General features: G+C 40.0%; 1 protein-coding gene across 2 annotated transcripts; it reads left to right on the top strand.

The window, feature by feature from the left end:
- The first annotated feature begins 3,269 nt into the window (after positions 1-3,269).
- LOC308092879 (ubiquitin-conjugating enzyme E2 R1) lies at positions 3,270-14,592 on the top strand. Of its 2 annotated transcripts, XR_013933814.1 has the most exons (6): positions 3,270-3,816; positions 5,316-5,402; positions 6,705-6,802; positions 9,505-9,639; positions 10,481-13,761; positions 13,807-14,592. XR_013933814.1 is itself a non-coding variant. In XM_080438986.1 (5 exons), the coding sequence occupies exons 1-5, from the start codon at positions 3,616-3,618 to the stop codon at positions 10,689-10,691; spliced, it is 732 nt and encodes a 243-aa protein (XP_080295112.1). In that variant the 5' UTR covers positions 3,270-3,615; the 3' UTR covers positions 10,692-14,592. The 2 variants fall into 2 exon arrangements, 1 of the variants encoding a protein (XP_080295112.1); XM_080438986.1 differs by having other exon boundaries at positions 10,481-14,592.
- The last annotated feature ends 541 nt before the right edge of the window (positions 14,593-15,133 follow it).

Genomic DNA, 15,133 nt, shown 5'->3' with positions numbered 1-15,133 from the left:
AACATTTAAACACAAATCTGATACGGGGTTCCATGGCACAAAATGGGGATAGGGATCATAGAGTTAGATGGGGATATACACGGACAATTACATATTAATTTGGGGGTCTATGACATGACCATTTTTGAGAACCACTGGTTTAAACAACATTAGGAAAGAAGCCCAAATAAAAAACTACACTACCAATATTTACAAGCAACTTTACAGAAAAACAACTCAGAATCGCTTATAATAAGCAGACATGGCAACACGGCTGCTCACACTTCAATGGGGTCCTGGGTTCTGCTCCGTCGCGTAAATAGGAGAACAATAATGTGTTGTATTATGAATCACATGGTTGTGGTGTTTATATGGGTTAAATGTTCAATATGACTGTTTGAAACAATGTTTTTACATTAAAATGTAAGACTTTGATTCGTTTTTACTGCAAAAACATCAACACGTATTTTCTAAAGCTAATTACTCAGGCGAATCGAAAGCTAACCTGCTAAAGGGGGGCCTTACTTACTTACCGTAATATTCAGCGCAGGTTGATGGCGTCACTGACTGTGCTAGTGGGGGAAGGGGAATATATGATAAAACAGTTATTTTTATGTTTATTATGTGTTTATTATACACATTATACCTAAATCACCTTTATGACAGCACTTTATTAAGACGTGTGGTTGTTCTGACGTGTGATTTAAGTGTTTAAATAGGTGTTTAAGTGCTTTTCAAACACTAAACAACATTCATGTTGACATGTTGTCAGACCAGTAAAATGTAGTTCTGTAACAAATCCCTTTTAATAAATAATAATAATAATAATAATGATAATGATAATGATAATGATAATGATAATGATAATGATAATTATTATTATTATTTGTTTATTTAAATCCCTTTTAAATGGACATTTGTGAAATTATGTTGGTTATCCATTTTCTTTTATAATTTGTCAAATTACTGTACCTATACCTAAAAGCTCACAACAAATGTGTCGAATTGTGAGCTTGTAGATCTGTCTTTTGCATAGCAATATAACATCAACAGCAGATCTACAAGCTCACATGTGCGTGGCGATGCAACGCATTGTGAGTTTGTAGATCTGCTATTTTCAAAAGATTTGTATACATTTGAAACTTAAGTTTAAAATGAATAAATGTATTTCAAATTAAATGGAACATTCTGCATAATGAGTAGGCTACTTTTACTTTTGGTATTTTAAGTACATTTTGATACCAATACTTTTGTACTTTTTACTCAGGTCAATTTTGATTTCCGGACTTTTAACAGAGTATTTCTATATTGCAGTATTGATACTTTTACTAAAGTAAAAAATTTGTGAACTTTTTCCACCACTGATCATTTTAATCTCAAAGTAAAGCTTAATCTATAATATATCTGTTTATGTGACGGGGTGGACTACATCTCCCACAAGGCACCTCGCCGGTCCCCCTGGCTGCTTTGAACTTGAGAGAGAGAGAGCGAGAGAGAGAGCGAGAGAGCGAGAGAGAGAGAGAGCGAGAGAGCGAGAGAACGAGAGAGAGAGAGAGAGAGAGAGAGAGAGAGAGAGAGAGAGAGAGAGAGAGAGAGAGAGAGAGAGAGAGAGAGAGAGAGAGAGAGAGAGAGAGAGAGAGAGAGAGAGAGGACTCCTTTACTTTCAACAACCAGCGTTGCCATGTCAGCTTATTATAAGCGACTGGGCTTCTTGTTCTTAAAGTAAATATTGGTAGTTGGGCTTGTTTCTAAAGTGTAGTTGCTTATTTAGGCTTGTTTCTAAAGTGTAGTTGCTTATTTGTGTGTGTACACAAGGGTTTTAGATGACACATTAATATGATCACTTGCCAGTTGTATAATTAACATGTAACAAACAAATGTCTTCTCTCAGTCTCCTCCTCTTACCTTAAAGCAGTGGTTCTCAAAGTAGATTATATTGGGACTCTCTTGTTTCCTTTAAGGGGTTCTAAATTGACCCTTAGCAGTCTGTAACTCTGACAGTGTACAAATGGAACCAATTCCAATTGGTTCCATGTGTACACTGTCATTCATAATAATAATTACCATGTAATAAACAAAGTCTTCCCCTCCTCTTACCTTTAAGGGCATGCATGGGCTTGTTTCTAAAGTGTAGTTGCTTATTTGGGGCTTGTTTCCTAATGTTGTTTTAACCAGTGGTTCTTGAACATTTTCATGTCAAGGACCCCCAAATGAATAGGCCTACGAATTTGTCCACAGACCCCCATCTGAAAGTATTTTGTGACCACTGTACCTGATTTGTGTTGTTAAAATGTTTCAAAACATATTCAAAATCAAAATGTTTCACTTTTTCCCCTATTTTTTTGAAAATAGCAGATCTACAAGCTCAGTTGTGACAGATGTCACTTACATGACACCAAAGTGACGCAAATGTGAACAATTGTGAAGAAGTGATGTCGCTTACATGACACCATCATTAACACTTAACCAACTCATACCAGGCAATGTATGTACAAGGCAACAAATCAAATTAAGTGACATGTGTAGCGGAATTTAGATTTTACATGTAATTACAATTTGTATAGGTTACCGATGCTGTCATAACATCCTTTGATGCTGACAGCTGCCTATTACTTCTTTTTGGGCTTGTTTTCCTAGACCAGGCTGCTTACTTCTCTCACAAAATCTGGCAACACTTTGCTTTCAACAACACATTCTCCTTTCTCCAGCTGAGCTGCTGTTGGACCAGGATCTGATTCTCTGTCTATCTGCTGCTGCTCTGATCAAACCCTCACAACCAGCTGGCCTTGTTGTTGTTGTTCTCTCTTTAGATTTACAACACAATTAGTTCATTAAGAAAAGGACCAGAGTATTTAGAGTAGGGAGATAGGACTGGAACCCCTAAAGGGTTCAGTTGTTATAGCTCATACATTAGCATTAGATTTACAGGCAGCAGCTTATCCAGCAGGGCTGACCTATAGTGGGTTGTTATTGTATTGGATCCAGAGGACTAAACGACGCGTTGTGAGCTTGTAGATCATTTTTTTTCCAAATAGCCATATATATAGGGGTCTGGAGTGCTCATTGTGGCTTTGTTTTCATAAGACCTAGTTTGGCTTATATCTCTCGCACAACCTGGCAACACTGCTGCCAGGGTTCAGTTGGTTAGCTCATACATTAGCATTAGGTTTACAGGCAGGCAGCTTATCCAGGCTGACCTAGTGGGTTGTTGTTGTGTTGGATCCAGGACTAACTGACAGGGACAGACCAGACCAGACCAGACTATATTAGGGCCATGCTGGGGTCACTTAACACCTGATCAACCCATGTATCGATCCAGCTAAAAAAAAGATACAAAATAACCTGATCGCTTCTATAGAGTGGAAAGAAAAGACATTCAACACAAAGGCTTTGTCTGCCTGACTTTGTGCGCAGCAGCAGCCAGGAGGATTGGCCTTGTTCATTGTCCCCGATACACTCTATAGATTAGACAACAAAGAGGATCTGTTATTTTTATTTTTTATTTTATATATAGAAAAAGATCAGATTATTCTTCCCTTTTATTTTATTTTATTAGATTATTTTTATTTTATTTTATTAGATCAGATCAAACCAGATCATCATCTTCTTTTAGAATAATCTTGTATTTTAAATAGAATGGCTCAGCACAGTGGTGGTGGAGGGGGTCCCATTCATGTGGCCAGCTCCCAGAAAGCTCTGATGTTGGAGATGAAGAGCCTCCAGGAGGAGCCCGTGGAGGGCTTCAGGATAACACTGGTGGACGAGGCTGACCTGTACAACTGGGAAGTGGCTATTTTTGGGCCCCCCAACACTCACTATGAAGGGGGGTACTTTAAGGTAAGGAGGAGAGAACTTATTATTATGAACTTATTATTATTATTATTATTACCCTTATTATTATTATTATTATTACCCTTATTATTATTATTATTATTATTATTATTATTATTATTATTATTATTATTAGAGACTTATTATTATGAACTTATTATTATTATTATTATTATTATTATTACCCTTATTATTATTATTATTATTATTATTATTATTATTATGAGAGACTTATTATTATGAAGGGGGGGTACTTTAAGGTAAGGAGGAGGAGAGAATACTTTTTACTGTTTATTATTATTACATGGTAATTATTATGAAGGGGGGTACTTTAAGGTAAGGAGGAGAGAACTTATTATTATTATGAGACTTATTATTATGAAGGGGGTACTTTAAGGTAAGAGGAGGAGAGGAAGACTGTTGTTATTTCATGGTAATTATTATGGAGGGGGTACTTTAAGGTAAGAGGAGGGGGTCACTATGAAGGGGAGTACTTTAAGGTAAGAGGAGGAAAGAAGACTTTGTTATTACATGGTAATTATTATTAAGGGGGATACTTTAAGTTTAAGGTAAGAGGAGGAGACTGACAGAAGACATTATTGTGTTTATTACATGGTAATCACACAACTGGCAAGTGATCATATTAATGTGTAATCTAAAACATAATTGTGTAATGTGTGCACACACACACGCACACGCACACACACACACACACACACACACACGCACACGCACACACACACACACACACACACACACACACACACACACACACACACACACACACACACACACACACACACTGTGTGAAGTAATAGGAGTTTTGGGCCCCATTTGGTTCCATTTGTACAATCTCTGAGTTACACATTGATAAATTAATGATGAATTAAAAGCAGTGGTTCTCAACCTTTTCAGGCAGTGACCCCCCCAAAATGGATCATATTTGAACTGGGGACCCCCCAAAATAATTATATGTGAACTGGGTACCCCCCAAAATGGTCATGTTTGAACTGGGGATACCCCCACCCTGACAAGTACTTGGAATTGTAGGAGTTGAGGCATTACATTTTAGCAAAACTAAACAATAAAAGCCTGGAGATCGAGGCTACATTTAGTTTGACTCTGTACCACAGATAAATATTGTGAAAATAGGCGATCTACAAACTCACAACGCCTCACAACGTTGTGAGCTTGTAGATCAGCTATTTTCACAATATTTGCTTATGTTTGACCAGTTTTATTGTATAGTTTGTTGACTACTTTTGATGCAGCAAAGGTCTTTTTTCATTTAATTTATTTAATTTATTTTAGGTGTTAAAAAGGTCTTAAAAGCCCTTAAATTGTCACTGTCACTGTCATCTCCAGAGCCCCCAAAAATCATGTGGGGATCCCCCTGGGGGTTCTCACCCACAGGTTGAGAACCACTGAAGTAAAGTGGACTTACGAATAAATAAATACAAATTCTTTAAATAAACACAGAACCTTTTTGTTTTTTCACCACCTAGGCTCGGATCAAGTTCCCCATCGACTATCCTTACTCTCCACCCGCCTTTCGCTTCCTCACAAAGATGTGGCACCCCAATATTTATGAGGTGAGAATATTAATTACAATCTCTGTGTAAAGCTATTCTGAGCTTTGCTCTAGGCCAGGGGTCGTCAACGTTTTTCAGGACAAGGACCCCCTAGCTGAGAGAGAGAGATGAAGCAGGGCCCCCCTCTATATTGTATAAAATTGTGTTTCAGATGAAACTCTTTATTTATTTATTTTACTTGGTCTGCTCTTTTTTTCCCCTCTACACTTATACCTCTTTGCCAAAAATAGCCGATCTACAAGCCTCGCGTGAGCTTGTAGATCAGCTATTTACGGCTAATGTTCCCCTCAGAATAGGGACGCTAGGGTTCAAGTGGTTAATGTAAAAATATAAATCCTATCACACAAAGATTTGGCGGTCCCCCTATAGTAGCTCTGAGGACCCCCTAGGGGTGCCGGACCCCTGTTGAAGACCCCTGCTCTAGTCTATAGAGTCCTGACTACCCCTGGGTCACAGCGTAATTTTATTTGTTTTGAATTTCCCATAGGGGGGAATCTTAGGTCGCGTCATAAAAGAACTGTGTTCCAGAAATAAACATAAACACGACCTAAGATTACCCCTATGGGAAATCCAATACATAAAATAACTGCGTGACCCAGGGGTAGTGGGAGTGAAGTCAGGACTGTTATTATTGAAGACATAAGGAATGGACAACATGCCATGTGGTTGTTTTGTTGATGTTATATCATTTTATTTGACGTCAAACAGGTCTTGGTATAGCTGACCGTGTGATGTATTTGATTTGATTTTGGGAAAAGAGAAATACAAGTAATCGCAATATAACTTCAACCCAGGATGTATACACATAAACTCGTAATGAAACACTTATTTCCAGTTAGAACTGCTGACTCTTCAGACTGCACCTTTAGCCCGTAGCACTTGACCTAGCCTTGAGGACCTTGCAGGCTTATGCAAAGGTTAACGTGGCCATTTACATAACATGTTATGTAGACCAAACTTTCATGTCAAGGACCCCCAAAATGATATGTATTTGGCTGCGGACCCCCATCTCAAAAAATATATTGTGCCAGGGATTTTTCAAACATAGCAGATCTACATGCTCACTCTGTCTAATATTCATAATTTATTACAAGCAGTGTCAAGTAGATACATAAGGTGCACGCTTTAAAATGGCAATAAAATGGGCCAGTTAAAAATAGCAGCGGATATAGAATCACGCTGTCTTGCGCAGGCGAGACGTCAAACGGCAGCAGATATCAAACATGTCAGTGTATATACGTGAGTGACAAGTGCTTCAGTTCTTTTATTCGTTGATCATTTCATGTTCTTGTGGTTTTTCAGAATGGAGATGTGTGTATTTCCATACTACACCCCCCAGTGGATGACCCCCAGAGTGGAGAGCTGCCTTCAGAGAGATGGAACCCCACCCAGAACGTTAGGTACACACACACACACACCACCAACCACCTACTACTACTACTACTACTACGTCAATTTACAATTTATGCGTTTAACACCGATCATCCCATGTATCGATCCAGCTAAAAAAAGATACAAAACTAGAAAAAGTGCTCCTCGGAGCACAGGTCTCCGCCAGGTCAGGTACGTTATTCTGGCCTCCTGGTGGCGCTATAATAGGCCAATGTGAAAAGGGTGCCATTTCTTCCTCGGCCTAGTGGGAATGTGCGTGTGAAATTCACGGAAATCGCAAGCTGCGTACATAGTTTGAGGCTTTTTGTTCAAAACGGACCAATCCTGCAAACTTTGGAAGCCAACCATAGGCAATGAGGATGGAATATGGGAAATCGGACAGATTCGTGTTGATCACATGACTATAGAGATACTGTGTACTGATTTGCATGACGTTTGGATAAAATGTAGGAGTAATGTAAAAAAAAATGGTTTTGTACAAATTGGCCTCCTGGTGGCGCTATAACAGGCCCATGTGAAAAAATTGGGGCAGAGGTTCTGAATTGGCATCCAGGAAGTGTGTGTGCACAGTTTCGGAGCGACCGGGCCAACGGTGCCGGAGATTAGCTGCTAACACACAGACAGGACGGACACACACACACAAACACACACGGACGGACGGACAGGGGCGAAAACATACTCTCTCGCCATGCCTTTCGGCCTGGCGGAGACAATAACCTGATCTTTATCCAGAGTGACTTACAGTAAGCAAAGTAAACACACACATCAAATGCAGAGAAACAGTGCTGTGCCTCAGTAATCGAGGATCTCAGGTAAACCAAGAACCTAGCATCAGTCTAAGCAGAATAATATCAAACACTAAATAATATGTACATTGAAACTATACACACTATAGGATGCCAGGTCAACAAATGAACCTGGCATCTGTCTACATAACATGCTAAATCTAAATTACATTTTAAACATAAGAGTAAAACTGCTTGGTCGTCAAGGCTAGGGCAAGTGCTACGGGTTAAGGTGGAGTCGGAGAGGTGAGTCTTCAGGATTAGAACGCGGTAATACACTGCCTTTGTTGCAGTTCCCTCTTATTATTTAAAAAAAATCAATTAGAATTGGTTTCGTGTCGATTTATTGAGATAAAGTATACAAAGAAACAACTGCTTCTCAATAATCCGATGAACCTACATGAGCACAATTAAGTCGATTTCTATATATTCCCTTTACCCATTAAGACCGGGAACGCATCTCTTGTCATTTTAGATGTCTTTGGCTATTCAAAAATGGCACCGCTATGAGCTTGTATATCTGCTATTTCTGAATAGCCAAAGAAAAAAAAATGTACTTAAGACCTGGAACGCATCTGTGTCACTTTAGATTTCTTTGGCTATTCAAAAATAGCAGATATACAAGCTCATAGCGCGGCACCGAGTGCCGCGCTATGAGCTTGTAGATCTGCTATTTTTTTTAAAATCTTGAACATTTTTTTTAAAGATTTTTTTTCAAAAAACTGTTTAAGAATCGCCTCAGGTCTTAATGGGTTAATTGTCCAAGTTCCTGGAAGTGGACCCTTTTCATAGCGCTCACCTGTCTGGGGGCATGTTGTTGTCACTGGCAGGGCCCTTCAGAGTCTCTTTCAACATTAGCTATAGTGTCTCGTGGCAGTGTGTGTTGTTGTCCTATTTATACCTGTCAAGTGTTGAAATATTTTGTTGTTGTGCTCAAGCACCACCGTGCCTGTTTGGGATTTGTTTACATGTAGTCGCCTCAGGCTGTCTGTTCCCCCTGTGACACCCAGTAGCTGTCATGTAACCCATTAAGAACTGAGCTGAGGCAGATTCTACAGAAGGTTTTCTAAATCCTAACAGTTTTCTGAAAAACGTATGTTGCTATAATGGTGCTCAAACTTTTTCATGTCAAGGACCCCCAAAATTATATTTATTTGGCCGCCGACCCCCATCTCAAAATATGTTGTTCTAGGGACCCCCAGAAGCAAAGATTTGAGTTAAAAATGTTCGATAAAAAAATTTAATACTTAAAAAAATATATACATTCAAAGACTTATATACTTTCAAAAATATTGATCTTTTTTTTAAATAGCTAAAGTATAAAAGAATGGTTAAAGTGGTTAAAATGATTGTGATGTTATATTAACTACTTTTGCTCGGGACCCCCCTGGAGCCCCCCCAAGGACCCCTGGGGGTCCTTGGACCCCACTTTGAGAACCAATGTGCTATATATGTATGTAGGTGTAAGGTTAAAATAAGATTTGCTGTCTGCTGAAAAACAAACTCAACACACCTGATTTGAAGAAAAAAAATTGTAGTTTGACGGTTCATCCTGTAACAGTGATGATGGTATCGAAGAGTAATATTTCTGGGCTGGGCAATTAACATTAAAATATGTTTACATTGTACACTGTACTCATAAACTCATAAAAACAACATACATTAAGGGTGATTCATGGACCATACTACTTAAAACATTAAAATACCGTGTTCAGAACAGAAGTGCATTTTAGACCCCCCCCCCCCCTGTCTTTTATGCAATTAACTGCAGCCTCTGCGATTTGGAAATTGCAATTGTTCATATTGTGATTTTGATACGTTTTCAAATGAATTGTTCAGATCCTAAGTATATTATGGTAATTTTTTTAGATGACGTTGTATTAATGAAATGAAACTAATGGATTGGTGTGTTGCTTTGCCTTCAGGACCATCTTGCTGAGTGTGATCTCCCTGCTGAATGAGCCCAACACCTTCTCCCCCGCCAACGTAGACGCCTCCGTCATGTACCGCAAATGGAGGGAGAGCAAGGGCAAGGACCGAGAATATGCAGAGATCATCAGGTAAAACACCTGGCTAGAATCAAAATAAGTTTGTCTTATTTACTGTACTAGGGTAAAACACAAGGGTAAAACTAGTATCCAGTGTTGATTTCGTCGACTAAAACTATGACGAAAAATGTTCGTCGACTACCTTTTTTCACTGACGAAAACTAGATAAAAACTAAATAAAAACCAAGCTATGATGACTAAAACTAAGACTAAATATACTGACAATTTCGTCAACAAATAAAAAGACTAAAATGAGATCCAGTAGAACTAAAAGACAAGTAATTTTTGGTGTCGGGTGTCGTGCTCTGAAAATAGCAGATCTACAAGCTCACAACGCGTCGCGCTGCGACGCGTTGTGAGCTTGTAGATCGGCTATTTTCAGCATGCAACCAAGTGTAAAATCAGCCATTACGGCGCCATCAAGGCATCGCCAGAATACATTTCAGTCGACTAAATCAACTGTAGATTTAGTCGACTAAATATCATAAGATTTTAGTCGATTAAATCTACAGTTGATAACTACTATAACTAGACTAACAGTAAGTTGTGAGCTTGTAGATCAACTATTTCTACTATTTTGAAAATTATGAAATATGTCAGTAATTTCTTTGTGTATTTCAGTTATTTGTCATCTGCCCCAGGTGTGCAAGTTTTGATCACGAAGCCTAAAAGGCCAACAGAAATTAAGTTTTTATTCACATGTTCCAATGTTCAACGTCAAACACACAATTAAATCGTTAATCGCAATTATTTGAGGGACAATTAATCGTCAACTTAAATTTGTAACCGTGACGACCCTACCTACAAGTGTGTCGGCTACAGCTGAACTCCTTTTTGTTTTTTTCCGAAACAGGAAACAGGTGCTGGCCACCAAGGCGGAGGCGGAGCGGGACGGGGTGAAGGTGCCCACCACGCTGGCGGAGTACTGCGTGCGCACGCGCGCCCCGCCCGCCGACGAGGGCTCCGACCTCTTCTACGACGACTACTACGACGACGAGGAGCTGGAGGACGAGGACGCCGACTGCTGCTATGACGAGGACGACTCGGGCAACGAGGAGTCATGACGAGATTGAGAGTCAAATCCCCCCCCCACCCCCTCCTCAATCTAGCTGCAATACACCCCCCCCCTCCCTTCCCTCCCCCCCCTTCCTTCCTTCCCGGCCGGGATGTCAGGGATTGTAGGACTATAAAAGCCTTGGTTTGTGCTCCCTTTCCACGACGGCATCGCGCGTCGGAATTAAGACGATATGGCCAGCTATTTCCGACGCGCGGCGCAGTCGTGCGTCTGAAGTATAATCCGGGGCTTTAATCCAGAAAGAATTCACATCACCTCAGTTTGGAGCCACTTGGACCCCTATAGCTTACCTGCTATTCTGGGGCTAATATTGGGTGAAAATAGCCGAGGTTTTTTTTGGGGTGAAAATGTTTAGTGTAGGGTGAAAGCGGTAGGAGCCCTGGGTATAGAGCCCTGGGCATCTGGTCGACTAAGTATAGGGTTTAAGTGGTTAATTCATCAACAGCAAATGTTTTTTTTTTTGTTTTGTTGTTTTTTTGCTCTCACTCTCTGAACTCTTTCAGAGACTAAAATCTGATGCATCAGCTGGACAGGGTCTGATCTGGTTAAGAATTTGCACCAGCATAATTGTGCACCTAATTATTATTATCTATTTTTTTTCTTTTGCAAACTTTTAACTGAAAACGTAAGGTGAGACTTAACAATTTAAAGAAGATAACAAAAGCACGCACATCCGAAAGTCGTGAAAAGTCGTGAAAATCCCAGGTGCTGGACAGGAAACAAGAGTTGAAAAAAATGGATCATCCTCCCATATAGTTAGTTTAATAAATGACCAACGAGGTGTCGTGTCTCTCGAGGCTGGCGGCCGTACTCCAAACCACGCCAAACATTTCTCCGGCTATGGCGGTGCTTGCAGAGCTTAACAAAACTATTTTGTTTATACTAGCTCTTGAGTTGTGAACGCTAGGACCCCCCCCCCCCCACCCAGTAGTCTGCCTAGCAACACCGCGGCTCACTCTGAGCAAGGCACTCAACAAAGTTGATGTTGGCTTGGAGTATGCTGCCCCCGTTAGCTGCCCTCAGACTAGAGGAAGAGCTTACTTTGTCTGATGAAGAGATGAGTTGAGACCTTTTATAATGATCCCGCTGGGAGAAATTCAGGCGCCAAAGACAGTACAGCAGTTAAAAACAGAATAAAGGGTCTGTCTCAAAAGTACAGTAAATACAGCGTGATATTGATTGATTGATTGAATACTTTTTTTAGACAAAAATGTAAACAGCACAAGGTGCAGTCAGCTATTTGAGCTAAAAGGATAACACAAAAAAGTCCTGGGGACTTGACAATAAGGTGGCAAAAAGAAAACTACATATATGACTTAATTGCTCGGAAACAAGAAGTTCAGTTCAGTGTGCTTCTGTGTTTTCTCTTGTAGAAAAGACGTTCAAAACGTCCCCCACCTGGTTGTTAAACTAACTATGGGAGCATGCTCCAGTGTGTGGACCGTGTCTTTCCACATTAGCTAACAATACCATTCATAGCTATATCCAATTGTTAGTTTATTTGTATTCTCTTGTGTAGCGATGAACACGTAATGATGCCGCTGTCAGAAACCTGCAGCCACTACACTGGTGCAAAGGCTTAACACATCAGGTCCAGGTTTTTTTCCTATTGATATTAAAGTCTTGCTGTGTGACGTTAGCAGTCTTTTTGGTGACATCCTCCGGTAGCTCCGTTGTCTGTTTGAACTGCGATTCCCAGAATGCAGTTCGAAACCAAAACACGGAAGTGCCGCTCCAAAACTAATGCTGCTGGGGCCTAGTGCCGGGGATGTTTTTGAAAGCAACAATGACATTGTCAGAAAGCATAATATATATGAACTTTTAAATAAATAAATACATACGAGTGTCAGAGCAGACACAATTAAAAATAGTCTTCAGAGAAGTTAAAAAACATCATGTGGAATGGCTGTTGTCAAAGAATATCCCAGTGAAAGATTATAATAAAGATAAAAAATTACTTTGCTTTAATTGAAAAGGTTACACGGTATTGACTTTAATGAATTCCCTGGATGGAACTGGGTCATGCACAGCTGTTGTCAGCGTCTGTGATTTTCCAGAGAGACTGGAAACTGCAACAGCCTTTCTTTTCTTTATTGTTTCTTTCTTTTTCTTTTTTGTAAACGATGCGCTGCAAACATCAAAGCGTAACATCCCCCGGAAATACAGCGTGTCTCCATTCTTTATTCCTGACACGTTTGGACAAGGAAGCCTGCGTCTTGACAGGACACTCGTGCATGTCGGAGTCGGGACATCTCGGGAATCGTTGCCGTTCATTTTTGGAGTTGGGACTGTTTACCAATCTCCCCATCTCTTCTGCTCGATCGAAGAAAAAGAAACACAAAAAAAAAGACTTGTGATCGAGCAGATCGCAATGAGTTCTCTGTCTTGGAGGATCTGCTGAAATGAGTGGAACAATGGGTGAAACCCGCACGTCAACATTTCAGCAGCGTCGAACTGAATTTTGCTACAGTCTAACTATCAGATCTGTTTTGTCTTTTTATTTTGTAATTCTAAGTAGCTCCGCTGCAGAGTTTCCCTGGATGTTTGGAGCTTATCAGGAGGGCAAAACTAATTACCGACCGGAGGTGCATCTCTCCGTAGCCACTTGAACCCTAGCATCCCTATTCCTGGGCTAACATTCGGTGAGAATAGTTGATCTTTCAAGCTCACAACGTGGCACGTTTTGAGCTTGTAGATCGGCTATTACCGGCTAAGATATTTAGTGCAGTGAGTGAAAACAGGAAGGGGCCTAGTATAGAACCCTTGGGAATCACGTCAGCTAAGTGTAGGGTTTAAGTGGTTAGGGCCCCTCTCTCGCAGCCTAGTGGACGGAGGCATGTTTCTACCTTAGGGGCCCTTCTCTCATAGGCCTGGTGGAGGTATATGTCAACCTTAGGGGCCCCTGTCTCATAGGCCTGGTGGAGGTACATGTCAACCTTAGGGGCCCCTGTCTCATAGGCCTGGTGGAGGTACATGTCAACCTTAGGGGCCCTTCTCTCATAGGCCTGGTGGAGGTATATGTCAACCTTAGGGGCCCCTGTCTCATAGGCCTGGTAGAGGTATATGTCTAAATTAGGGGCCCCTGTCTCATAGGCCTGGTGGAGGTATATGTCTAAATTAGGGGCCCCTATCTCACAGGCCTTGTGGAGCCAAAGACAGTAGACAATAGCTTAAAAGGAAAGCCCAAAACATTTGATGACTATGAGAAAATGTTTGCTGTATTCTTTCTTGTCTTATCTAAACAATTTACTGTCTTGAAAGCTTTATTTTCCTTCTTTGATTAGACATTCTGCCTGTAGTGTTTTAAAGAATGATTTTTAATCATAATGTGGGATGAGGTCTCTGGGTTTGACGGGCAAAGGTTTCCTTTTTGTTTTTGTTTTTAGAAGAAGAAAAAAAAGGTGTCTTTGTTGAACAATGTTGCAGTATGGGTCAGGTTGTAGAAACTCCTTGGAGAGAGGGCCCCTTCACTTTAAAAAAAAAAGAACATGTCCGCTATGGTTTATTTTTAATGTATTTATTTTTTTGTGTGTGCTGGTGGAGGGTGGGATGGGGTGATGCTATGGATTTTAAGAGTGTATGGGTGTCCTTTGTGTGTACTTGCATCATCGACATTGTTTTTATTTTACTCAAATTGGACTTCAAACTTGCGATTCTCAGGATAATGTATAAGGTTGGTTTAAAACAAGAGGAGAGAAACTGGGTTCAAGTCCTTTTAGGTGGTCGGCAACATTATTGGTTTACAGTTTGAACAGGAACCATAACTGATATGCACAATGTGGTTTTATGAATGATCAGCTCACTTTATTTACCTGTATGTATTTTATTTTTTATTTTTGGCTATTTAAAAAAACTGAAAAAATAAAGATCTTTATTGGGAATTAAATGAGGTCATGATTACTGCAGTGATCTTCATTGATGTCTGTTCTATATTTAAACATAGTTAAAAATATATATACATATCAGATCTATGAAACGTTTTGCCTATAATGATTAGCCCACGATGGGGATTAATTATTAATCAATTACTTTATTAAATGATTGATTATCCCCATTGAGTGTGGATGCTATCAACCGAGATGCCTTTTACTATGAAATATTTGTACTGCCATCCAATCCGCTAAAATAGATTTCTATAACCGGCTAAATCTTCTCTTTAATTTGTGTGATTTTAATGAGATAATTGTAATGCGATGCGAGTGATTTCAAAGTAAGCTGGGACGACAATAAGGTCAGGAAGAACCTTGGAACAAATCACAGACCAGTTTAAAGGAGTAGTTCACCCAAATAATTACATATTTTCTATCAATTACACACCCCATGAAGCCTTGAATTAATGGAGATTTCTTTTAGCTTTTGTCCCATTCCTAAGCCAATGATTTGATGACCGGTCCGTGTGCCTGCGGTCATCAAATTATTGGCTTGCGAATA

This window comes from Gymnoscopelus braueri, assembly GCF_963280865.1.
Source record: "Gymnoscopelus braueri genome assembly, chromosome: 10".
Classification (NCBI taxonomy): Eukaryota; Metazoa; Chordata; class Actinopteri; order Myctophiformes; family Myctophidae; genus Gymnoscopelus; species Gymnoscopelus braueri.
The sequence above is the reverse complement of the archived record's forward strand: the minus strand, read 5'-3'. Positions and strand labels throughout refer to the sequence as shown.

Bases quoted from the DNA above. Each gene is read 5' to 3' on its own strand.
- LOC308092879 (XM_080438986.1), top strand. From the start codon at position 3,616: ATGGCTCAGCACAGTGGTGGTGGAGGGGGTCCCATTCATGTGGCCAGC. The intron at 3,817-5,315 runs GTAAGGAGGAGA...TTCACCACCTAG, and splicing joins ATGAAGGGGGGTACTTTAAG to GCTCGGATCAAGTTCCCCAT. The intron at 6,803-9,504 runs GTACACACACAC...CTTTGCCTTCAG, and splicing joins AACCCCACCCAGAACGTTAG to GACCATCTTGCTGAGTGTGA.